This window comes from Misgurnus anguillicaudatus, chromosome 10 (assembly GCF_027580225.2).
Source record: "Misgurnus anguillicaudatus chromosome 10, ASM2758022v2, whole genome shotgun sequence".
NCBI classification, from domain to species: domain Eukaryota; kingdom Metazoa; phylum Chordata; class Actinopteri; order Cypriniformes; family Cobitidae; genus Misgurnus; species Misgurnus anguillicaudatus.
In genome coordinates this window covers 11,151,752-11,178,840 of record NC_073346.2, presented here as the reverse complement: position 1 = coordinate 11,178,840, position 27,089 = coordinate 11,151,752, and the positions used below count along the sequence as shown (strand labels likewise).

Here is a 27,089-nt window from a genome sequence, read left to right as displayed (position 1 = left end):
CCAATCCATGTTCAGGAAAAATAATTTGATGCAGAAATAAACTAGCTAATAGACCAACTGTATAGTATTGTATACGAGTGTTTAATATCGTTATCGGCATCGGTATCGGCCAGAAGCTGTCTGTTTAAATCGGAATCGGTATCGGCCCAAAACAATCCTATCGGTGCATCCCTAGTAAAAATTGTTATGTCAACTAAAATTTTTAAGTTAAATTAACTCAGCAATCACCCTCACACACCTGTAGGTAAAAGGTGCTTCAGAACCAAAATCAAACATGGTCAATATTCAAAACAGACCTTTGGTCCCAGAAAATACCCGTAAAATTGCCAGACAAGGTTCTGTGTGAACGCAAACACGTCCCGTAAATCTTCTGGGATCGTTGCCGGAATGAGGACCTAGTAAGATACCCAGAAAACCCTCTGTGTCAGTGGCGGCTCGTGACTGCTCATCCGAGGATGCGCTAATTCAAAATAAGGGTTCGGATTGTCACGTGTGTGGTTCCCTTTTCGAAAATATGTGTCCTGCGTTTCGAGAGATCCTGTGTGCATCACGTGTTTTGTCAAAATAAGTGCCTACTGCACACGTCAAAACTGTTTTGCTTTTTAAAACCCTTTCCACGCGTCTGCAGCAGGCACTTATTTTGGCATGACACGTGATGCACACACGATCTCTCAAAGCGCAGAACACATATTTTGAAATTACGAACCACACACATGACGGTCTACATACATATTGTGACGAACTTCGGATTGTGCGCTTCAAAAAAGAAGTCACCAGCCGCCACTGCTCTGTGTGAACATGATGGGTTTTAAATCCATATAAACATTCACGATGATAAATGTCTGAAACTGTATTAAATCAGAGATCAGGGAGCTCGTCAAATATCCACTCTAAAGCTGAGATCATTCACCAGCATAGAATGGCACGTCACACGCTCCTTTATAATCTTATCATAAACAAAAATGCACACAAATTGTTTCTGGAGAGAGAAATAATAAATAATATGCAAACTTCAGATGCTGGGTAGAAGATAGTGCAGGACTTTAAACAGGTCACATGTCTTTCCGGGACCTTGCAGATGCCGGCAAATCATTGGCAGTGTGGATGAACAAAAAAAATTCAACGATCCCGGAAAAATCCCAGGTGCGTTTTCCGTGTATTTTCTGGAATGTCTGGGTGAAAAGGGCTTAACAACAACAGCAAGATCCTGCACACTATGAATCTTGCAAAAAGGGATTGTTTTAAGATTTATTGTGTGCAGGGTCTTTCTGTTGTTTTTAAGTTGAATTTACTAAACATTTTAAGGCAACCACCTAACTTATAACTTTTTTAACCCAAAAATGATTAGACATAGATACAGTAAACTGTATAGATACACATGCACCTTTATAGATTGTAAAATAAATAAGACTTGTTTATTGGCTGTTAAAAGGTTTAATTAACAGCCAGAACAGAAGTTTATTGTTCCTCTATTTTACAAACTGTAATTAGCAAAGTATTTATTGGTTGAATATCCTTTAAACTTTCACTAATTCTCCACAGATGCTTGGCCCTCCTCCCAAAAGCCGCGTCTATGAACCGATGAGATCATTCTCCAACATCCACGCAAATATGTTTAGAAGTTTGGTTTTCTGTTTATTTTGAAGAATTGCCCCCAACTCTCCTTATCCAAATACTTGCTGGTTATCTAAATCAGTCACAGCTGCCTTTGCATATTAATAATGATACTTTACTTTACTGTTACTTAAGCGCACCGCGATTTAATGACACACTATTGCTTATCAGCACATTAGTGGTTAGCAATTCATCACATTAGACGGAGTGTTTGATTATAATCGGGTGCACCATGAATGTGAAAGTTCATTTAGGATACAACATCATTTCAGTCTGACTTAAATGAAGAGTTTCTTCTGTTGAAGCAGACAGTTGTACTGTTGTCCTGACATACAGGTGATATTCTCAGAGTACAGTTGAAAATCACAGATGGTGTTCTATAGATAAGGACTGATAAGCTGATAAGCAAGCAGGATTACGACAAAAAGAAAATGTCAGGGCTTGCATGAGGGCCTGGGATCTAAACCTGAAGGGAATTCTTCCTACACTTTGAAATGTCAAAGATTGTGGCCTTTATATTATATAATTTGCTGAAAAATAAGATCCAGTCAGACATGCCTTTCTCGGAGGTTGTCACGATCATGATGAATGTACAACTAAGGTGTGGCAACTTGGATGCGATTGTTTGTCTCTCTGGGGAATTTCTAGGGAATCTCTAATATAATTGGACCTCATCCGATAAAAAATCAACGAGTTAGGGTTGTTTTCAAGCCTTAAGATTCCCCGTGAGGAAAACTTGCAGGAAAATATCTTGATTTTCCTCATAAATTGTGATTCCCTCCTTCCTATTTGTTCTTCATCAATGGAAACTGTGGTTGGGTCAAGGATGCTAATCTTGAAGGAGTCAGGGTCTATAATCTAAATTAAATACACACACACACACACAATGCTTTGCTTGCAAGGGTTAACAGCAGTGATTTTGCCTGCGGCCAGCCTTGTGTACTGGTTTAAGTCTGACTCCTTACTCGGCTATTATTGTAGAGACTAATCGTTTACATGTGGTTTAATGGTAACCCTCTCATTTAACTGGTGAAGTGCATTGTGATTCACACCGCAAAAGCGAATGGGTTTAGGGGACGACAGTTATGTCATGCCATAATTACTTGCAAAACAGACAAAGGCCGTAAAATAAAACAGAAATTGGCTGAACGTTACCGTAGGTGGCCTGTTAGGCTAATCAGATTTGCACTTACGATTTATGATTTCCTCATCTGTGAAATTCTCTTGTCCTCCTGTTTTGTCTGCGTTGTGACTAAGGAGACTAGTTACCGGAGACGCTTCGCTTTTTATTGTGGGAAAGTACAGTCGAAACCCACTTGTTACCCGCTTGTCTATTTTTTATTTGAACGCATCGGAATGTAACATCACACAATAAACAAAGTCAAACCATAAATTTAGTTATCCAGAAATGCAAGCAAAATAACCGTTATGCCAACATCACAGCCGAACAAGAAATAAACAAGAGAATCAAATAAACTTTCGACATGTCATACGGTTCCACGGTTTGACTAATAACACAAACAGACACACACACACAAGAATGAAATAACAATCAAAAAGCAGCTTCCTGGGCAAGTTTTCTTTCCAGTCTGTTGACACACAGAGAGGAGACTATATTTCAACAACTGACTGTTAACTGATTTATTCTGGATGTGAAATATTACATTGGTCACAGCTAAATTTCTGTTGACATCTAATGATGTAAATTGTGAGGAAGATATAGACTTGTAAACCACCAGTGGCGGCTTGTGACTGCTCATCCGAGGGGCGCAAATTCAAAATAAGTGTTCGGAGTGTCATGTGAACCATGTGCATCACGTGTTTCGTCAAAATAAGTGCCTGCTGCACACGCGTCAAAACTGTTTATGATAAAAGAGACGCTCACGTTCACAAAATACACTCCCTTAAAGGAATATTCCATTTTCTTATAAGAAAAATCCAGATAATTTACTCACCACCATGTCATCCAAAATGTTGATGTCTTTCTTTGTTCAGTCGAGAAGAAATTATGTTTTTTGAGGAAAACATTGCAGGATTTTTCTCATTTTTTACTTTAATAGAGCCCAACATTTAATACTTAACTCAACACTTAACAGTTTTTTTCAACAGAGTTTCAAATGACTATAACAATCCCGAACGAGGCATAAGGGTCTTATCTAGCGAAACGATTGTCATTTTTGATAAGAAAAATAACAAATATCCACTTTTAAACCACAATTTCTCGTCTAGATCCGGTCCTGAAAGCGTCAGCGTGACCTCACGCAATACGTCATGACGTCAGGAGGTCACAGAGGACGAACGCCAAACTCCGCCCCAGTGTTTACAAGTGTGGAGAAAGAGGACCGTTCCGACGTTGTTGTATGTCAACTGATACAAATTAATGTCTTTGTGTCAGTTTATTGTTTACAATGATTCGCAAATGTGCGTTTTATATATGTAACATGTGACCTCCCTACGTCACTACGCATTTACGTTAGGTCATGCTGGACCGGACCTAGACGATAGTTATGGTTTAAAAGAGCATATTTTTTATTTTTCTTGTCAAAAATGACAATCGTTTCACTAGATAAGACCCTTATGCCTCGTTTGGGATTGTTTATAGTCATTTGAAACTCCGTTGAAAAAAACTGTTATGTGTTGAGTTAAGTATTAAATGTTGGGCTCTATTAAAGTCCATTAAAATGAGAAAAATCCTGCAATGTTTTCCTCAAAAAACATAATTTCTTCTCGACTGAACAAAGAAAGACATCAACATTTTGGATGACATGGTGGTGAGTAAATTATCTGGATTTTTCTTTTAAGAAAATAGAATATTCCTTTAACAGTAAACTCTGATTACACATGATATTAAGTGAGTATCTGGCAAACGCGAGCGTCTCTTTTATCATAAACCTTTTAGACGCGTCTGCACCAGTCACTTATTTTGACAAGACACGTGATGCACGTAGGATCACTCCACACGCCGAACACATATTGTGAAAAAAGGAAACACACATGACAGGCTACATACATGTTGTGACGAACTTCCGCATTGAGTGTACCTTTGACGTAGGCTACTAATACTGTATGCAAGCTTTAGGTACACCGCCCCAGTGACAGCTAGCCTTTGTACCTTTACTTCTTACAGTGTATTTGGGCATTTGACAGATGCTTTTATCCAACTTACATTCCCTTTAAGCTATGGGTCAATGTGTTTTGTGTCTGGGGCATTATTTACTAAAAAAGTAACTTGATACATATATGCCGTGTGTCACTTTATTCTATAAATCCTAAACTGTCAGAAATTTTTTTTCAAAATTTGTAGCCCAGTTGTCACTGGTGTGGTACCCTTTCATAATACAGGTTTGCACTTAAAGAGTTCATAATAATATTTTAGAGGTACATACTGGTTACAAAGAGTGCTTATTGGTACCTCAAAGATACATATTAGATACAAAAGGTTACAAATGTATACATATCTTTACCTATTGGTACATATCAGGACCTTTTTAAAGGGTACAGGCCCAGTGACAGTTGGGGTACATATTTTGACCATTTTTATCAACAGTGTATTTAGTTATATAAATACATTTTCAGTATTCTTTTAATAATAATAAAAAAACATTTGTTTTAGTATCTTAAAATTGTAAAATGCAGGTGGGGCAAATGTCCGTACAAATTAGTTTAAGATAACGGTTAGAAATGGTGTTTAACTAATAAAAAATTCATGTTTGAAACCTTGCCACCACTTTAATGTTATTTTATCAAACACATTTTAATTTTACTTAATTGAATTTGATATCATAGGCAAATGAGGCTCCTGAGAAATAAAAAAAAACATTCAGCTAAAAAACTTTAATAAACTAATGATTTAGATAATAATTTTAGTTTTAATAAGTAATGAATAATTAATGACAGCCTGTTGAATTATTTTTAAAATAATTCACACTCTAAATGGCAATTTTAAAGGAGCAAAGTCAATTATTCCACTCATACCACGATTACCACAAACATTACTAAGAAATGGCTTTGGTGGGTTTTTTAAGAAATTTGACAGGTTAGGTGTGCGTTTATTGAAAAATAATGCATATCCACGGAACATTTCTCAACCAATCAGAATAAAGCATTCAACAATCCCAAGATATAAATGCAAGCTAATGTTTGCCTATAATTTATATATATATATTTACACACTGCTACTATTAAATAAACAAAAAATCAGCATGACACAGTGAGTGCATTAAAAAAGTATCTGGCAAATATACAATGATTGGTTGCACCACCTGACATTTTTTAAACGGGGATATAAAAATATTTTGTGAAAAAAATCTTTCAAATGTACTGAAATGTTGTTCAATAAACAAAACTTTCAGAACACACATTGTTCCTGACTCATTATATCCATTTTTTTTCAATATTTTTATAATAGAACATGTTGTGTCATTGACCCATACTGTACATTTAATCAGTTGTATGTTTTCTGGAAGTCAAACACAAAACCTTTGCATACAATGCTCTACCATCTTAAAGCAACACTATGTAGTTTCCATGTAAAAATGACTTACAGCTCCCCCATGTGGTTGAAAAGCGCAACAGTGCCTGGTATCAGACACTCTTCTGCAGGCAGGGGGAGGGGCGGGGCTGTGTGCTCTACCCTCCACCACCACTTTCAGAGTCTGCTTGTAGCATTTAGGAGGCTGCTCAGGTTGCAGCAACAGTACAATTTGTCCAGTTAAAAGTTGTTCTATCACTGGAATAATTTTAGAGACATTATTTAAAGGTTAAAAAAACTACATAGTGTTGCTTTAACTAGAAACACAGCTAATACACACTCTCAGAAATAAATGTTAAGCTGTCACTGGGTTGGTACATTCCTAAAAAGTGCATATAAGCTGGTATCAAATATATACGTATTTGTACCTAAATGATATTTAATAGTACCTTTTGAAAGGGTACTACCCCTGTGACAGCTTTTATACACTTTTTTCTGAGATTGCACATTACACCCTTAACCTGTCAAAAAGACACTATTAAAAATACAAAACACAATCTAACTTTATTTGTAAGGAACATATAAACGACTAAAATGTCATTATATATTAAAGTAGATGTTTTAGTATTTCCTGAGGTGCTCTTAAAAATGTGAAACTGACACATTTGCAGCCCACACACGCACTTCACATTTTCCATTGCCTACAGATTGATAAGTCACATGACATCTATGGCTTTGTTGTATGGCTCAAAATAGAGTTTCAGAAACAAATACTTATGAACAAAGAGGGCAGCACAGTACTATAGGGACCGCATGCACAAATTAATGTCATTCATGTGAATGCTCTCTACGTGTACGATTGATCTCTTCTGCTCAAACAAACAAAGCAATGTTTTGATAGCACCACAGTGTCCACATCCTTCAGAGAGATCAACCTATAAATGTTTCATTTAAAGCTGCCTTGCATATATTATAATGGGATAGGAGAAAGTGTGACATCATGCGTCTGGATTGCATCATCCTCATTGGAAGAGCACAGATGCAAAACCCTCTAAGTGTTTTTTTTCTACATTTTTGCTTGTAAATTAGCATTTTTATCAGGCTCTTGTGTTTAGATTCAGTAAATTCACTTTAATGGCAATGAAAAGGTTATTAGTCTGTAATTGAAATGCCATAGTTTTTACAAATGTCACTTTAGTCATTTCATTGTTTTAAATATCTTTCTTTGCAAAATCTATGCAAAATCTCCACTTCTAAAAATAGTCTCCAGTTCACTGTCCACATAAAGGACTCAAAAATCCAGTTAATATATTCAATAAACCTCCTTTAACCAATTAAAACCTCTTGCACCTTGATGTACGAGCCTCCAATTCTTCTTCGGTGCACTTAGAGGACTTTGCTAAAAAATCATTGTGGTGTTTAACACATTTTTTATAAGCTTCAGGCCAAGATTAAGCAGATTTGAAGCCAAATTATTTGATGAACATATAATACAATTCGGTCAATAGCATTACCTCATTTTTGATGGAGGTGGTGTTTAGCGGCTTTCACATCTGCGCTCTGTTATGTCTCTCACAAATACACCATTTGATCTGCTGTACAGCACAGGATTACAGCCGGAAAACTGGGAAGTTCATTATTTACATAGTACACAAACAACCTTAAAGGTGAAGCATGTTAATGCCACTAAATACAACCCCTCTTCTCAGTTCTTTAGTGCAGTTCCTCTTGACGGCATTGTTTGTTTGTTCATCGGTTTAATCTGTGAGCAGAAACATAACAGTGGGTGTCAAGGGAACTGAGGTTAGGATAACCGATACAAGCCTGTGCTAAGCAGACAAGCTTAATATCTGACAGGTGATTTGTCAGTGGAAATGAAAGTTTCTTTGGAGAATAGTCTGGTTGTGTAATGTTACTTGGATACAGTTTGTTAATTTGCTATACAAGTGTTTTCTGTAAAATTGAAGTGTTAATTAGTAAAGCAACTGCGGTTTTGTTCATGTCACCGTATTTGTTGTAATAAACTGAAGGAGAATTTGTAAAGACTGGAATATTTTTTGTCTGTTCATGGTGTTACAAGAATAAAACGGTTTTGTTTATTATGTTTGGCGTATCTAGAAACATCTCTCTGCAGTTCTGTATGGCATTAAGAATATGATGTCATGTCGTCCAGACAGTCACAACAACCAAGGGCGTAGATTTGGTTTAAACACCAAATGGGTTGAAGTGTCAACTGTGAATTGTATAATCTTTGTATAAATATGGGGGGGGGGATTTCTGACTTTGAAGTGATGCCCCCGGTCATAACCGTTGTATACTAACGCTTTGCCTATTGCACAATTGTTTATTCTGTTCAGTTTGGTATATTATACCTATTTTGCATCTTTGAATCTATTGATACACTAACCGCCAAGGTCAGAGAACTGAGAAATGTTTTGTCCATTATGAAATGTGGGATAAGTTACACAAGTGTGTTAATAAAAAAAGATTTGACTGTTAACAGCTGAGCCATCATTCTCTCATGACATGTCTATTGGACATCATAGACATAGATACAGTATGTAATTCAAAAACCAAACAAACAGTACAGTACAATATACAGCAAAATAATATTGCAATCCCAGAATGCACTGTGACAACCTCAGAGAAACATGACCAGAGTTGAGGGAAATGTCAACTACAGATAGGCCTATATATCAGAGTCACTTCTGAGGGTCCTTCCGTTTGGATGTTACCTTAAAAAGTAGCTTTATAGACGAAAGCAGCTCAATAAAATTAAGTTCCACCCACAATTTATGTGGTCTCCCAGCCTGGTTTTAGCTGGTGTAGCAGGCTGGTTTTAGAGGGGTTTTAGCCACTTTTTAGATGGTCAAGCTGGAAGACCAGCCTACCCACCAGCTAAGACCAGCTGACCCACAGGCTTGACCAGTCTAGAAGACAGGCTTAACACGCTTTGCCAGGCTGGGTGGACCCCTTTAAACTAGCAGCTCCATCTTAAACCAGCTAAGACGAACCAACTAGCTTAGGTTAGCTGTTTGAGCCAGTAGGTCAGCTAGTCTTCCAGCCTGACCAACTAAGACCAGCTTGACCAGTCTAGAAGATATGCTTAACCAGCTTTGCCAGGCTGGATGGAACCCTTTAAACTAGCAGCTCCATCTTAAACCAGCTAAGACCAACCAACCAGCTTAGGCTAGCTTTTTTTAGCTAGAAGGTCAGCTAGTCTTCCAGCCTGACCAACTAAGACCAGCTTGACAAGTCTGGAAGACAGGCTTAACCAGCTTTGCCAGGCTGGATGGACCCCTTTAAACTAGCAGCTCCATCTTAAACCAGCTAAGACCAACCAACCAGCTTAGGCTAGCTTTTTTTAGCTAGAAGGTCAGCTAGTCTTCCAGCCTGACCAACTAAGACCAGCTTGACAAGTCTGGAAGACAGGCTTAACCAGCTTTGCCAGGCTGGATGGACCCATTTAAACTAGAAGCTCCATCTTAAACCAGCTAAGACCAACCAACCAGCTTAGGTTAGCTTTTTTAGCTAGAAGGTCAGCTAGTCTTCCAGCCTGACCAACTAAGACCAGCTTGACAAGTCTGGAAGACAGGCTTAAACAGCTTGCCAGGCTGGGTGGACCCATTTAAACTAGCAGCTCCATCTTAAACCAGCTAAGACCAACCAACTAGCTTAGGTTAGCTGTTTAGCCAGTAGGTCAGCTAGCCTTCCAACCTGATCATCTAAAACCAGCTTGACAAGTCTGGAAGACAGGCTTAACCAGCTTTGCCAGGCTGGGTGGACCCATTTAAACTAGCAGCTCCATCTTAAACCAGCTAAGACCAACCAACTAGCTTAGGTTAGCTTTTAAGCTAGTAGGTCAGCTAGTCTTCCAACCTGACCAACTAAGACCAGCTTGAGAAGTCTGGAAGACAGGCTTAACCAACTTTGCCAGGCTGTATGACCCCTTTAAACTAGCAGCTCCATCTTAAACCAGCTAAGACAAACCAACCAGCTTAGGCTAGCTTTTTTTAGCTAGAAGGTCAGCTAGTCTTCCAGCCTGACCAACTAAGACCAGCTTGACAAGTCTGGAAGACAGGCTTAACCAGCTTTGCCAGGCTGGATGGACCCCTTTAAACTAGCAGCTCCATCTTAAACCAGCTAAGACCAACCAACCAGCTTAGGCTAGCTTTTTTAGCTAGAAGGTCAGCTAGTCTTCCAGCCTGACCAACTAAGACCAGCTTGACAAGTCTGGAAGACAGGCTTAAAGGGAAACTTCACCCATTTGCATTAAGCTTTGTACCGTTAGAACCCCAGTCATGTTTTTGAATGGTCGTGCACCATTCCCTCAGTTTCCCCTGAGAGGGGAGAAATACTGATTTCAGTGAGGCACTTCCTTCTTTCAATGATGCAAAAATCGTCATTTTGCGTCATTGAAAGAAGGAAATCCTGTATCTCTATTGAGTGTGAAAGACTACAGACACTCATTCCTCATTTTTCCAAGGTGGGGGCTATGGGTGGGACCCACTCACGCTTCAGACCAATTACAGATAAGTGGGTGGGACTTACGAAAATATACGAACACAGACCGAAAAAAAACGACCAGCCGCCATCTTTATGCTAAGCTAAGCTAAACAGAAGTTGTGGAGCGAGCCAGAATTCATGTTACAATAACAGTGGAAGTTAATCAATATTACATGGAAGAGGGTGATTTTACAAGCGTGGTGCTCTAATCCGCTGTGCATTGCACCTTTATGAGCCACAATACTGCTAAGAGCTGAGGCAGATGTAGGAACAGAAGCCCGAGGAGAAGCCGGAGCCTGGGCGTCGGCTGGGTAGAGGAGCCCGGTGAAGACACAGCAACCATCGGCCTCTGCTGCGGAGAGAAGCTTGTACAGACTACTGCCTGTATTCTCGCTGTGTGCTTGCTTTATTACATTTCTGCATCAGATAAGGATATGGACGTTTGTTTGGTGAAGGTTTCTATGCAAGAGAGGAAGTTTGCACGCGTTTGGAACGTTTATTTCACGGACATGTTTCGGTTTACGAGCAGACGCGCTGCGGAGTATATAAGCTTGGACGGACTCGCGCCGTTTGCTTTCGGTTTAACATTTCTGGATCAGATAAGGATATGACCGTTTGTTTTGTGAATGTTTCTGGTCGCGTGCTTATTTCAAAGACGTGTTTCGGTTTACGAGCACAAGCTCCAAGAGCTGAGGCAGCGCGTCTATGGAGATATTATGCAGGGGACGCGTTTGTGTGGAGGATGCAGGGATAAACGGACGTCTGACTAAAGTGAGTGTTTATATTTTCTTTGTTATACTAACGTGGCATTTATGTACACAATAGCATATCTGAGCGGTGTTTTATATGTCTATATTGTGAGAGCAGTGAGGCCAATAATAACACAAATGTAATTACAGTAAACAAGAGACAAAAAGAAAATTGGTAAAACTAAGTAAACATTTAAAATGCATACCCTTTTTTTAAGTACTTGTAAAGACATTTGTACTGCGGATCTGAAACCGCACGTTACTGTTTGAATAAGACTTTGCTACACACCAGGCCAGAGTGTTATTGTGTGTACCACAATGTAACATCACGTTTAAAAGTAAATCATGATTGGTGTCAGTCAGACACAGTGGTGGTGGCTATTTTCTTTGTTTTACTAACGTGGCATTTATGTACATAATAGCATGTCTGAGCCGTGTTCCGAGTAATGGGAGTGGCTTGCAGAGCTGTGCATTGTGGTGCATAGTGGCAGTTGTAGTTTTTCATACAAATGTGCTCTAAAGTCACATTTTGTCTTTTCTCTGTCAAATAGGCACAAAATTCTACATTTATGTTACATTTTGACTACAAATATGACTCACTTTCCATAAAGATTAATGTTCCTATGGGTGAAATGGCCCTTTAACCAGCTTTGCCAGGCTGGATGGACCCATTTAAACTAGCAGCTCCATCTTAAACCAGCTAAGACCAACCAACCAGCTTAGGTTAGCTGTTTGAGCCAGTAGGTCAGCTAGTCTTCCAGCCTGACTAACTAAGAACAGCTTGACCAGTCTGGAAGACAGGCTTAACCAGCTTTGCCAGGCTGGATGGACCCATTTAAACTAGCAGCTCCATCTTAAACCAGCTAAGACCAACCAACTAGCTTAGGTTAGCTTTTTAGCTAGTAGGTTAGCTAGTCTTCCAACCTGACCAACTAAGACCAGCTTGAGAAGTCTGGAAGACAGGCTTAACCAGCTTTGCCAGGCTGGATGACCCCTTTAAACTAGCAGCTCCATCTTAAACCAGCTAAGACAAACCAACCAGCTTAGGCTAGCTTTTTTTAGCTAGAAGGTCAGCTAGTCTTCCAGCCTGACCAATTAAGACCAGCTTGACAAGTCTGGAAGACAGGCTTAACCAGCTTTGCCAGGCTGGATGGACCCCTTTAAACTAGCAGCTCCATCTTAAACCAGCTAAGACCAACCAACCAGCTTAGGCTAGCTTTTTTTAGCTAGAAGGTCAGCTAGTCTTCCAGCCTGACCAACTAAGACCAGCTTGACAAGTCTGGAAGACAGGCTTAACCAGCTTTGCCAGGCTGGATGGACCCATTTAAACTAGCAGCTCCATCTTAAACCAGCTAAGACCAACCAACCAGCTTAGGTTAGCTGTTTGAGCCAGTAGGTCAGCTAGTCTTGCAGCCTGACTAACTAAGACCAGCTTGACCAGTCTGGAAGACAGGCTTAACCAGCTTTGCCAGGCTGGATGGACCCATTTAAACTAGCAGCTCCATCTTAAACCAGCTAAGACAAACCAACCAGCTTAGGCTAGCTTTTTTTAGCTAGAAGGTCAGCTAGTCTACCAGCCTGACCAACTAAGACCAGCTTGACAAGTCTGGAAGACAGGCTTAACCAGCTTTGCCAGGCTGGATGGACCCCTTTAAACTAGCAGCTCCATCTTAAACCAGCTAAGACCAACCAACCAGCTTAGGCTAGCTTTTTTTAGCTAGAAGGTCAGCTAGTCTTCCAGCCTGACCAACTAAGACCAGCTTGACAAGTCTGGAAGACAGGCTTAACCAGCTTTGCCGGGCTGGATGGACCCATTTAAACTAGCAGCTCCATCTTAAACCAGCTAAGACCAACCAACCAGCTTAGGTTAGCTGTTTGAGCCAGTAGGTCAGCTAGTCTTCCAGCCTGACTAACTAAGACCAGCTTGACCAGTCTGGAAGACAGGCTTAACCAGCTTTGCCAGGCTGGATGGACCCATTTAAACTAGCAGCTCCATCTTAAACCAGCTAAGACCAACCAACTAGCTTAGGTTAGCTTTTTAGCTAGTAGGTTAGCTAGTCTTCCAACCTGACCAACTAAGACCAGCTTGAGAAGTCTGGAAGACAGGCTTAACCAGCTTTGCCAGGCTGGATGACCCCTTTAAACTAGCAGCTCCATCTTAAACCAGCTAAGACAAACCAACCAGCTTAGGCTAGCTTTTTTTAGCTAGAAGGTCAGCTAGTCTTCCAGCCTGACCAACTAAGACCAGCTTGACAAGTCTGGAAGACAGGCTTAACCAGCTTTGCCAGGCTGGATGGACCCCTTTAAACTAGCAGCTCCATCTTAAACCAGCTAAGACCAACCAACCAGCTTAGGCTAGCTTTTTTTAGCTAGAAGGTCAGCTAGTCTTCCAGCCTGACCAACTAAGACCAGCTTGACAAGTCTGGAAGACAGGCTTAACCAGCTTTGCCAGGCTGGATGGACCCATTTAAACTAGCAGCTCCATCTTAAACCAGCTAAGACCAACCAACCAGCTTAGGTTAGCTGTTTGAGCCAGTAGGTCAGCTAGTCTTCCAGCCTGACTAACTAAGACCAGCTTGACCAGTCTGGAAGACAGGCTTAACCAGCTTTGCCAGGCTGGGTGGACCCATTTAAACTAGCAGCTCCATCTTAAACCAGCTAAGACCAACCAACTAGCTTAGGTTAGCTGTTTAGCCAGTAGGTCAGCTAGCCTTCCAACCTGATCATCTAAAACCAGCTTGACAAGTCTGGAAGACAGGCTTAACCAGCTTTGCCAGGCTGGGTGGACCCATTTAAACTAGCAGCTCCATCTTAAACCAGCTAAAACCAACCAACTAGCTTAGGTTAGCTTTTTAGCTAGTAGGTCAGCTAGTCTTCCAAACTGACCAACTAAGACAGGCTGGATGGACCCATTTAAACAAGTGTCGTGGATTTTCCTGATGGAATAATGGATGCAGTAGAGAGATATGTAAATTAATTTGTTTTATTAAAGCTCCACTGTGTACTTTTTTGAGTTAATTCTTAGCAAAAACCCATGTTTTCTTTCAAAAGTATGTGCTCATTCATGTGTAATTACTTCCACCCCACTAATCAAAGTATTCTCGTAAGTGTAGAACTAAGACAAACCAACCAGCTTAGGCTAGCTTTTTTTAGCTAGAAGGTCAGCTAGTCTTCCAGCCTGACCAACTAAGACCAGCTTGACAAGTCTGGAAGACAGGCTTAACCAGCTTTGCCAGGCTGGATGGACCCCTTTAAACTAGCAGCTCCATCTTAAACCAGCTAAGACCAACCAACCAGCTTAGGCTAGCTTTTTTTAGCTAGAAGGTCAGCTAGTCTTCCAGCCTGACCAACTAAGACCAGCTTGACAAGTCTGGAAGACAGGCTTAACCAGCTTTGCCAGGCTGGATGAACCCATTAAAACTAGCAGCTCCATCTTAAACCAGCTAAGACCAACCAACCAGCTTAGGTTAGCTTATTTAGCTAGAAGGTCAGCTAGTCTTCCAGCCTGACCAACTAAGACCAGCTTGACAAGTCTGGAAGACAGGCTTAAACAGCTTTGCCAGGCTGGATGGACCCATTTAAACTAGCAGCTCCATCTTAAACCAGCTAAGACCAACCAACTAGCTTAGGTTAGCTTTTTTAGCTAGTATGTCAGCTAGTCTTCCAGCCTGACTAACTAAGACCAGCTTGACCAGTCTGGAAGGCAGGCTTAAACAGCTTTGCCAGGCTGGGTGGACCCATTTAAACTAGCAGCTCCATCTTAAACCAGCTAAGACCAACCAACTAGCTTAGGTTAGCTGTTTAGCCAGTAGGTCAGTTAGCCTTCCAACCTGATCATCTAAAACCAGCTTGACAAGTCTGGAAGACAGGCTTAACCAGCTTTGCCAGGCTGGGTGGACCCATTTAAACTAGCAGCTCCATCTTAAACCAGCTAAAACCAACCAACTAGCTTAGGTTAGCTTTTTAGCTAGTAGGTCAGCTAGTCTTCCAACCTGACCAACTAAGACCAGCTTGACCAGTCTAGAAGACAGGCTTAACCAGCTTTGCCAGGCTGGGTGGACCCATTTAAACAAGTGTCGTGGATTTTCCAGATGGAATAATGGATGCAGTAGAGAGATATGTAAATTAATTTGTTTTATTAAAGAATTGTATTTAGATAGCATAAACACACTACTGGCTCAGCCTGATGATCATCAAAGAAACATGACAGCTGAACTCACTCTCCAAACCCCCAATTCCTATTCTTATAGTTCAATGCAAGCTTGCAACGCACACATTTCCTGTTTTTTAACACGTACCTCTTAAAACCCAGACTTAGTGTTTTCATAGCATCAGCTACTAATTCTGCGTCTGTCACATTTGCTAATTTGAGCTGACCAATTGACTGTTTTTTTCTTTTTAACCTTTTAGTTTCCACCAATCAGCAATTAGGTTTGCTTTATTTCTACAGAGCAAGTTATTTTTGTTTCAATGCAACTGCACTTTTCTTGGAAACTTAACAATGCACTTGCAATGAACTTAGTTCAAAAGGGCAATGCACTTAGTGTCCTTTTGATGAACCAAAACTTAAAAGCAAAACTGTTCTATTCAGGTGACGGAAGACACATTAATATTAAACTTTAAGATATGCATTACAGTTAAAACACTTAGTAAAATACAAATACAGTATTTAAATGCAATATTAATCTCCCAAATTCTCACACACTAGCAGCTTTCATCTTAAACCAGCCTAGGTTAGCTGTTTTAGCCAGTAGTGACTTAACCAGCTTTGCCAGGCTGTCTGGACCAGTTTAAACTAGCTACTTCCGTCTTAAACCAGCTAAGACCAGCCAACTAGCTTAGGTTAGGTGGTTGGTCAGCTAGCCTTCCAACTTTACCATCTAAGACCAGCTAAAAAACTCTAAAACCAGCTTGCTATACAATCTAAACCAGCTAAAACCAGACAGGCACCAGCTTACTTATCTATCTAAATTTCCTCATTTGTCCTCACTGCATATACTTCTGATGTTTTTATAAAGCACTACTTATAAATACTATAATCTAACCTTAACCCACACTCTAACCCAAACCCTAAGAGAATTTTGAAAATAAAAAACATCTGTTTACAAAATATGTATTGCATTATTAGAAATGGGAACGTCCCTAAAGAAAGATTTTGCTCAGGTTTGTTAAGTTTAGCTTACTTTGAGGAACAAATGTGTCCCCAAACTCTATTTAAGTAAGTAAAGTAAAACCACTTTAATATCCATCCTAATAATGCTATTTTGAAAAATAGACTGTGAACACTGCGGCCCTAAAGTATCAATTTTGATCCTCATTTTTCAACTTCTAATGCGCACTTTATTCTAATCCCCTTTCATACAAAATCTCTTTCTGAGAACATAAAATATTAAAGCTTTATGAAATCTCTGCTATCTGGTTTCCCAATGAATATAGCAGAAGAGTCTGTTTACAGTGAGATGGTTACAATACTCAAATCACTACAGAATTTACTGGATCACCAAGTCAAACCACAGATATTACCTCACAAATATTACAGTGCAATTTGGTCCTGTGTGCCTATCAACATTGTATTGTGAGAGCAATCCTGTGTAATCAACGTATGGAAATCTGAGGATTCCCATCCCATATCCTTAAATACATTTAGATTCATTCATTTAGCAGGCGCTTTTATCTAAAAGATTTGCAAGAGCAACATTTAACATTTTGACTAAGAGGCTACAAAAGGATAGTCTACAAATCTATGTTTACAGATTGTATAGAGTTCTAATTTTAACAATGTACTAATCTTCCACCTATCTCTTTAATCTGTCTTCATTTTAATATCAAATATATTATGCTTAGTATGTTTGCTTGAGTCTTATGAGACATGCCGTTTTGATTCTCTTGTTAATGTGACAACACAAACAAAGCCCCGCCCACGACCACTGACTGACTGGTTCATTTTACCTAAAGCCTTTTCTAAATGTGTTTGTTAGCACATTGTAGCACTAATGTGGTTAAAGATACTATTCTCCCAGACTGCATTTACAGGAATCAGATCTAGTTTTGGTGAGGGAGTGAGGAGCTGCAGTTCATTTGGATTTAAAGTAACACGCATGAAAACAGTACTTTTTTGCTTCCGCCAAAATAAAGGCATTTTGGACATGCTACAACAAATAATCTGTGGGGTATTTTGAGCTGAAACTTCACAATAAAGGTCTTCTTGGGTCCAAAGAAATGTACCCAACCCGAAATGAACCTAATAAATTTTTACCCGAACCCGACGTAGCACGAATGTAAACGGCACTGACGACAAAAAGAAAGAAACCCCGGTGGCCTCGCAAGCAATTTGGCTCGCTGCTCCATTTGTTTTCATTTGTTATCTGATGACACCAAGGTAACTGCTAAAATGTGCATTCAAAATTGCAGGACTTGTCAAAAAAGTAAACCTACCGCCAGCCACACAGAATGTCCCCAGTGCTCTTGGCAAACAGATGAAAGGACTCAATGAACACACGAGATGTGAGGGTCTTAACAGGTCCGTTTGACAAAAACAATTGAAAAAATTGAATGACCCGAGGCTGCTAATATTAAACCCAACCCATGTCCGAGGCACACATAACACTTTTAGACCAAACCTGCTCGCGTCTTGGGTCGGACTTCGGGTTTTTGGTTGTAAGGGGACCTGTGAAGACCTTTACTTCACAGACACATTCTAGGCACACCTGAGACTTATTAGCCTGGGAAAACCCAGACAACTTCCGGCAAATTTAGATTTGCTCTGCAAGTAGTCTGGCATAGAGGCCATTTAAGCCCATTTCTAATGCAGAGAAATCGCAGCACCAATCAGAAACATTGGGGCGAGCTTTACACGATGACGACAGCGCAGCGACAGTGAAGCAGATGTCTATTGGTGACGCCCCTTTGGAAATGATTTGTCTATGAAGCTTTGCCAGACCATAACTCACTTACTACTGAGAATGGTCTGGTTTTAACCAGGCTAGAGACTTACATTACATCTTGTAAAAATTATTATATTATAATATTTGCTCTTTAAATGGCTAAATCCCTGATCAGGGCCATGGCTACTGAACAAGAGAGCAGAATGAGATTGAGATGTTTCACTAGCTTAGTTACAGGGCTCCAGACTGCCACCAAATGGTGTCATTTTACCACCAAAATTTGAGAGTGTGCCCCTGAATTTTACATCCAGTCGCACATATGCGACCAGTAAATTTGACCTTTTTTTGTGATGTGGCACTGAATTTGAAACAGCACATTGTACTTTCTGCATCTATCATCAAAGTATTTATTAGTAATACAGTGGAACTTAGTAGAAAGCTGTTGTGCTGGTAACTTATTTTTTTAAGGGCGCACGATGCGAAGTTCGTCACAAAATGTATGTAGCTTGTCATGTGTGTGGTTCATAATTTCAAAATATGTGTTCTGCGCTTTGAGAGATCGTGTGTGCACCAAGTGTCATGCCAAAATAAGTGCCTGCTGCAGACACGTCTAAAGGGTTTATGATAAAAGAGACGCTTGTGTTTGCCAGATACTCGCGTAATCTCATGTGTAATCAGAGTTTACTGTTAAGGAAGTGTCTAGTGTGTATTTTGGGAACGTGAGTGTCTCTTTTGTCATAACGGTTTTGACGCGTGTGCAGCAGGCACTGATTTGGCAGAGCGCATGATGCACACAGGATCTCTCAACATGCAGGACACATATTTTGGAAAAGGGAAACACACACGTGACAATCCGAACACTTATTTTGAATTAGCGCCTCCTCGGATGAGCAGTCACGAGCCGCCACTGGTAGAAATGTGAATATTTGGTTAGCATGTTGATTTACGGTATGTGCCCCTAATTTTTCTGGTTGCGCCCCTAAAATTTTCAGTTGGGGCCACTGTGCTCCTAGTGAAAAAAGTTAGCCTGGAGCCCTGAGTTAGTACATCAGCAGGGCAAATTGTTGTAGGTTTAATTCCTAAGGATCATACCTGCCCTACACTGTAAAAAAAATCCGTAGAAATTGCAGCTGAGTTGCCGGTAATTTACCGTAGATTTAAATTTATGTTATTTACTGGCAACATTTTGTTCAAAGTTAAATGAACATTTAACATTTACAAGTCTTTGTCTTTACAGAGTAAAACTAAAAAACAGCATCAAGCAAAACATTCTGGGAAACAAAATCTGAAGCAAAAAACAGAAAAAGGTTGATGATGATTTCTGGTTCCCAGAATGCTTTGCATGAGGCTATTATTGTATAGTTTTATTCTGTAAAGATAAAGACTTGTTAATATTTAAAATGTATTTAACTTTGAACAAACTCTTGCCAGTAAATAACATAAATGTAAATCTACGGTAAATTACCGGCAACCCAGCTGCAATAACATTGAAATTTTTACGGACTTTTTTTTACAGTGTACTGAAAAATCCAGCTAAGACCAGCATAAGCTGGTGAGCTGGTTTTAGCTGGTCCCCAGCTTGGTTTTAGCTGGTTTTGCTGGTGTAGGAAGCTGGTTTTGCTGGTGTAGCAAGCTGGTCTAGGTGTGTTTTGGTCACATTTTAAGCTGGTCATGCTGGAATACCAGCTGGCCCACCAGCATGACCAGCTTTGTCAGGCTGGGAGGACCAGCATAAACCACCTTAAACCAGCTAAAACCAGCTAAAACCAGCTACCAGCTTATGCTGGTTTTAGCTGGATTTTTCAGTAGGGTGTACTGATAAGTTAGCCTGGGTTTTCCCATGCTGCCTTGCGCCCAAATTTATTCACGCTATAAGTCTAGCATGGAAACTATGGCCCTTTTTTGCTCCTGAAATAGGGAACCAATCACAGAATGGGGAAGTTACTTTTCAACGCAGCCTTAGATAGTGTTCTAAGTAGCTTAAAACGCACGTTTATTTAAAAAAGAGCAACTTTTTTAAAACAATTTCATATGCAAGAAGGATGTTTGGATATGGCAAGACATGATAGCCACAGAGTTTTATTGGACCAACCTGCTAGGCTTTGTCGTTGACGAAGTACAATTAACTTATAAATGGTAAGTGGTATTTATTAATATCATATTGTCATTAAGCCTGTACTGTGGTTGTCATAGTGCCACTAAATTGTGTTGCTTTTCAATGTCAATATACAGCTACCGGTTTAGTTGCGTAGCTTTCAGCTGTATGCACACGTACCGGTAAAAGCTGTTTACATTTGAATTTATGTCGCTCTACATACGTCATCTGGTATAATTGAAACGATTGGCTATGAGCTACGTACAGACGCATTTGATGGACATCCGTAGCGCCCAATAAACGGCTCTGGGCATTTGTAAACCACGCCTCAAATACGAGAAAATAAGCATATGGTTCCCAGACCACGACGCATTCTCTACTGATAAATATGATGTATAACAGGAATGTACTGTAGGTCTCTTTGGATAAAAGCATCTGACAAATGCATAAATACATTAAAAAAACTACATAATCTTTTTTCGATAAATGCTTGCATCATCACCTTGCAGGAATTCATTTGATGACCCCGATGATTTTTTTGACCCTTGATTGCCCGCATTTTTATGTCATTTCTCATCTACGGGATTTTAACATTTTGTGTCCTATTTGCTTAAATGCTTAAAAACTTATGAATGTCTAGACATCATTTAAAACAAACATGAAATAAAAAATTCTTTGCTATGCAACAGTTTGTCACCCATCAGTTTTGGTGTGCAATTCAGAAGACTTCATAAAGAGTCTTAATTTGCTCTCCATGCAGCAATTAGACATTAAAGCGATCTCATTTGTAATATTTCTTTCATATGGAATGTCGGCAGTAAACCAATCCCGTTTGTAACCAATTGCCCATGATTTGTTAATCCCTGTCGTACAGGAAAGCCAGTACTAATCCAGACAACCGTGCGCACCAGACAACACCATCAATACTGTACAACATCAAAGAGTAACACATGAGGTTTCTCAAACACAGCAGGTGAGTGCGTCATCCTGATCACAGACACTTTATTGTGCTTAAAGTCCTCAGACAGGAGATACATTTTCGGAAATAAACTACAGAGATTTAAATTGCAGGATCAAATGCCTTTATGCTGGGCATTTTCCTCACCATTGTTCAAATGTGGGATTAACAGATGTAAGTAGTGGCAACAGACATGTGAGTCAGAGGATTTTAAAAATACACACGACTTTAAAATTGCTTTGAGTTTTGGTGGAGTCCACCATCTGGATATTTGAGTTCCACCCAACTGTTTGATATGTTTTTTTCTGATCTCTTTTTAAGGGATGATTTGGAGCGCAACTACGAGCTCTGTATGTTCGATTTGAGTGATTGTAAATCCTGCAAATATAAGTTTTCATATTGCATTTGTTCTGCATGAGGATTCGAGAAGGACGAATTAAAGAGCTATAATAGTATTTTTGTGAAGGATAAGTCATTGCGGTAAAATTAATTGAAAGAAAATTCCCCACTTACAATTGTGAAACACTAGTTCCCATTCGTTTCTGCGTTTCTGGCCGTCGAGGGCTGTTTATGGATCGAACCACGGAAAGATTCTGCTACATTCCATCATACATGCCAGTCCATCAACAATTAAGGCCACGTCTGGGAAACATAGGAAAAAATGAATAATTATGTCACGTACACAAATCTCTGAAACTGATGTTAAAGTATGTTTTTACAATAGTATGAGTAGAAAATCTCTAATGTTGAATTTAAAGGATCACATAAGAGCCTGGGGCTAGATTTCCACCAATAGAAGGGAATACTGTAACATTTAAAACAGGAAGTTGACATGGAATCTGTTCACAATGGAACATTTCATTATTATAAGCTTTATGTGACATTAACATTGTACATTAATGTGTTTGGTAGACACTTTCATCCAGAGCAACCCACAGTGCATTTATGTTATCCATATATGTGTTCCATAAGAATCGAATTCATGACTTTTGCACTGTTAATACAATGCAATTAAGCTATGGGAACAATTGTCATTAAAACAACTTCAAATAAAATAGTAATTATTAAAAATGATGGGACCCAGTCTGATATATAAATATCAGTACTGGATGAGAAATATTGTATTTAAGAAAAGTTATACATTTAAAAAATGTACAAATATGTGAAGACATGTGACTATAAGTTTTACGAATACATTTTTATAAAATATTTTAAAGAGCACCTATTTCATTGCTAAAAACCAACGTTATTTTGTGTATCTGGTATAAAACAATGTGTTTGCATGGTTTATGGTTAAAAAAACATTATTTTCCACATACCGTACATTTTTGTAGCTCCAGATTTCACTCTTTTCCTGAAACGCACGGCTTTAAAAAGCTCTGTGTCCCTGATTGGCCAGCTAATCTGTAACGTAACGGAAATGTGACGCTCCTTACCATGTTTGAAAGATTCAGTTGCAAGCAGGAGTTAACTTACAGGCTGTAAGTCCGAAGCGGGAGAAATTATGATAATGTCGGTCTTGTCTACGTCACCAATCCCAGAACGAAACTGTTGCCTACAATCTGTGTGTTTGTTGTAGTCCAAGAAAAGAGATTTACATGGAGACGATAACTGGCGTCATCGTTTACTTTGGGGTTTGTACCTTTTGCATATCGTTAACATGTACTAATACACACTTACACACCAAAGGATATGTAAAATCGTGAATTGGACAATAGGTGCTCTTTAAGTTATCCATATGTGTGTTCCATAAGATTGAGCAATTGAGCTATGGGAACAATTGTAACAAAAATGATGAGACCCAGATATATATATAAATATTAGAACTGAATGAGAAATATAAGGGGTGGGCGATAAACCGGTAGACGTGATTAACCAGTAGAAATTTGTCAACTGGTAGAGATTTTGGACTATCGTCTCTATCGAGGTTACGCGTCCACGTCACGCTCCTGTGTGCGTTGTCACGAAAACGTAACGTTTGTACACGTATTTAAGCACCGCAGTTTTAAAACAAGTTATTTAAAGCCATTAAACACAAACAACAGATCTATATGCGTGCGCTCTTTCTGTGTGTGAGGAGCGCGCAAGTGACGCAACCGCTGCTCTTTCTGTCTGCAAGGATTGCGCAAGTCGCGCAACCGCTGCTCATTAAGCTCGTGAGCATTTTTCGCGCTTTATTGGCCTTAAATACATATATGCGTCAAAAGTCCCGTCTTTGCAAGTATCCTTATAAACACGACCAGTTAGGTCTTAAGAGAAAGTGAACAGCTAAAAGAGAAAACGCATGTGTACCATAGGGTCCGGAATTTGGTCTTAAATGGAAAGTAACCTAATTTTGCTCCTGTCTGTCACTATCAAACAGCATTAAGAGAAAATCTCTCACTGCTCCTGACTAAATCATATACATACATAATTATTTATTATCAATCCTTTATTTAGTTTTGTTTGTTTTTATCTTCTTTTTATGCTTGTATAAGGATTTTGTGAGAATTATAAACATTTCTATGGTATTAAAGATTTTAATAACAGAAAAACCTTATTAAAACATAAAAAACTCTACCGTGATACATATCGTTATCATGATATAAAACGAATCCTATCGTGATAGAAGATTTTGGTCATATCGCCCACCCCTAAGAAATATTGTATTTAAGAAAAGTTATACATTTAAAAAAAATTACAAATATGTGTAGACATGGGACTTTAAATTTTACGGATACAGTTTCATAAAATAGTTTAAATGGTTTTGAACTGAAGTAGAGATGCACCAATATATCGGCCAATAATCGGTTTTGGCCAATAAAAGCTATTTTTCTCACTATCGGTCAGTGTTGGGGAAAGTTACTAAAAGTAATGCATTACAATATTAAGTTACTCCCCAATAAAGTAACTAATTGCGTTACTTAGTTACTTTTCATGTAAAGTAATTTTACGTTACTTTTAAGTTACTTTTCGTTACTTTTTTTACTTGGCTGAGGCTTGAACTCTTTCAGGCCTTGCAGGTGTTTTTATGACTGAGAAGTTCTGCATTTAGAAATTGCATGTTTCCACCGCAAAAATGTCAAGCTTTGGTCTGCCATCTCCGTTTCTGACTTTTCCCTGTTCTCGCTCAGGTTCGCACGCATAGAGTGCGTTATTCTGTGTGACCATGTTCAGTTTAATTTAGTACATTATTTTTTTTTTAAATAGAATTAATTAATTTGAAAAGTAACTCGCATTACTTTTTTAAAAAAGTAACTCAAATAATAATGTTTAGTAATGCATTACTTTACTTGTTACTTTAAAAAAGTAATATTATTACGTAATGCACATTACTTGTAATGCGTTACCCCCAACACTGCTATCGGTTGACAGCTGATAGTCATGGCCGATATATCCTGTCAATCAAAAGAGAAAAAGAAAATGCAATGAATTTGAGCTCTAGAAAATGTAAAGAAACATCACTGGTTTAATTAATTGAACCATTATATTAACCATTTAATCTAAAAAGAAAATTTTGAATTTAGTTAATGCAAGTTAACATAAACACCAAACTATATCGGCAGATATCTGTAAAGGTTTTGTCATGTGTTCTTGTCTTGTCCATGTCAAGTCAAGTTTTGTTCTTGTTTTAATAAAACTCCACTTTGGTTCTCAAATGGTTTGCCTCTCAGTGGATATATTACAAAATTCCTCTGAATAATTGGCTTCTGTGAAAAAAAAAGTAATTATCAGTGTATACCTAATTTCAAGCCAACCAAAACAATCTCATGGCAAATCGTATTTATTTTGCGAGGTGGCTCATTCGTATTAATTCGTACGACCACATCCGTATGTTTTTTATGATTACCCCTGTGATGTTGGGGATTCAATATTGTTTCTTTACAGTATTCATAATAATCAATTATTCATGCGAATTAGTCAATATGTACACATACAAATTCCCGTGTAACCTTTTTTAACCAAACATTTGTTTAAGTTATTTAGCATAATATAAAAGCAAAGCTTTTTATATCTTCAGTAGGGGCTCTTTGAGTTAACTCAGAGCCCCTCTGTCCTGTTCGACACAGAACATGATCTGAATTCTTACCCCGGTACTCTAAAGTATTTTCTTATATAAATCACAAGGGAAACTTAATTTGTAGTGCTTGATTTATATATTGACTAAAGACATTTGGAGTTGATGGTCTCTGACTGAACTTGGAGTGGTTCGTGTTGCTTTAGGCAAGCTTAGCCAAGGTGAATGAGGAGCAGACTGCAATATTGTACACTGATGTGTGGTTTCAGGGTCCTGTGTATTACAGGGAACCAGACTGAAACAGGCCCATGGGTTGACCTGGGTTCCTGTGTGCTTCATAAAATCTCACAACACACATTTCTTTCTTTATCTCAGGGATCGGCCTTAATAAGCAAAGACATAAATCCGCATACACCCATATTGTTACATAGTGATTGGATGCATATAATAATAATAATACAGAAACTACATGTATGCATTTATACAGAAAGTGATACAGAATTATCTGGGTGGGTCTTTAGAAATCTGATCACTGAAGTATATGAAACGTTTGCAAACATACTGTTAAATTTTACTTGCATCATTCTGATTCATGGAAACTTACTTTGAAGATCAGAAGCCCTTGAGTTGTTCTTTCACCTCACATTAAACATGTGCTCAATGTAAACAATTTCACAGTCCTAATATTTTTATCCCATAAATCTCTGTTTTGTTTGAATTGATTATCTGCAAGCCAGCAATGCAAACGACCGTGCAATTGCCACAGAGCTGTAAAAATGATAAGAATGAAAACATTTATAAAATCTCTGGGATCTAATAAATGTGCCATTCGTTTTTTTAACATGTGGTGTTTCAGTTCAATGAACAAAATACTCATAATATTTAAGGTTACACAAATAGAAAATAAAAAGTTGTAATATTTTGAAGCGCAGCAACTTCTGCTCGCAAGAATTCATACCACACTGTTTTGTTACAGTATGAATTGACAAAAATCGATTTTTTTATAAAAAAAAATTTAAATGTCATAACATCCAGGTAATTCCAGTCAGAACAGGATTCATGGTGTTACTCAGCCAGCTTTCCATGTTTTCTTCATTTAGTCTTAGCGCAACAAAACTCTCATTCATATTGTTAGTTTGTTTAGATCCGGGCACAGAGCGGTGCTGTCCATTGCCATGAGAGTGACACAATTGCTTTGGAAGCGTCTGCAGGAAAAAGCCAAATTTGTCAGCTTTTGCATAATGAGTGAAGGAACAAATAAGTAAGAATTTGAAGCAAGGCTTTGTCTGATTTATTAAATAAAAAAACAGACACGACCTTGACACGGCTTTGCCATCTGGATCACGCCGCTGGAAAATACCGATTGCCAGGCAGACGGTGATGTCGCGCTCCTCTGCGACTATTTCCCCGCGCTTACCAGGAAAAGTCCTCCCTGTTCCACAGCTGTGTGGCTTTACTTCCAGATGCTGCGGCCTTTCTTTAGGTTTAAAAACGTCTCTTTTATGTCATGCGAGGAAAGGTCATAATAGCAGCGTTCCTCACCAGCGCGACATTTTTGTTTCGTGTTTGATATGTCATGTTCCTTGTGGGATTATAGGTCTGTCCTCGGAAACATGCCCGAGTTGGTACAGTTGAGTCATATTGGTGAGGAAATGACATATGGCGTAAAAATGTCTCGGAAAGACAACAATATCATCTGTCGACTGTAATAGCGAGTTGTTTTTTAGAGCGCAACCAGGGAACTATGCACATTGGTTAGATTTCGGTGATGCAATTCGACTGCAGGTCCTACTTTAAAATGCGTTAGGTTACTAG

General features: G+C 39.0%; 1 protein-coding gene across 2 annotated transcripts in view; it reads right to left on the bottom strand.

Moving 5' to 3' along the window:
* The window catches only part of colec10 (collectin sub-family member 10 (C-type lectin)), a 62,576-nt gene that overhangs the window by 12,418 nt on the left and 23,069 nt on the right, over positions 1-27,089 (bottom strand). The window contains exon 3 of one of the 2 annotated variants that reach the window (XM_073871861.1): positions 21,791-21,919. In XM_073871861.1, the coding sequence (XP_073727962.1) occupies positions 21,791-21,813 (23 nt within the window). In that variant the 5' untranslated portion in view covers positions 21,814-21,919. Of the gene's footprint in view, positions 1-21,790; positions 21,920-27,089 lie in introns of those variants that run through there. The other variant, XM_055211959.2, reaches the window with a different exon arrangement.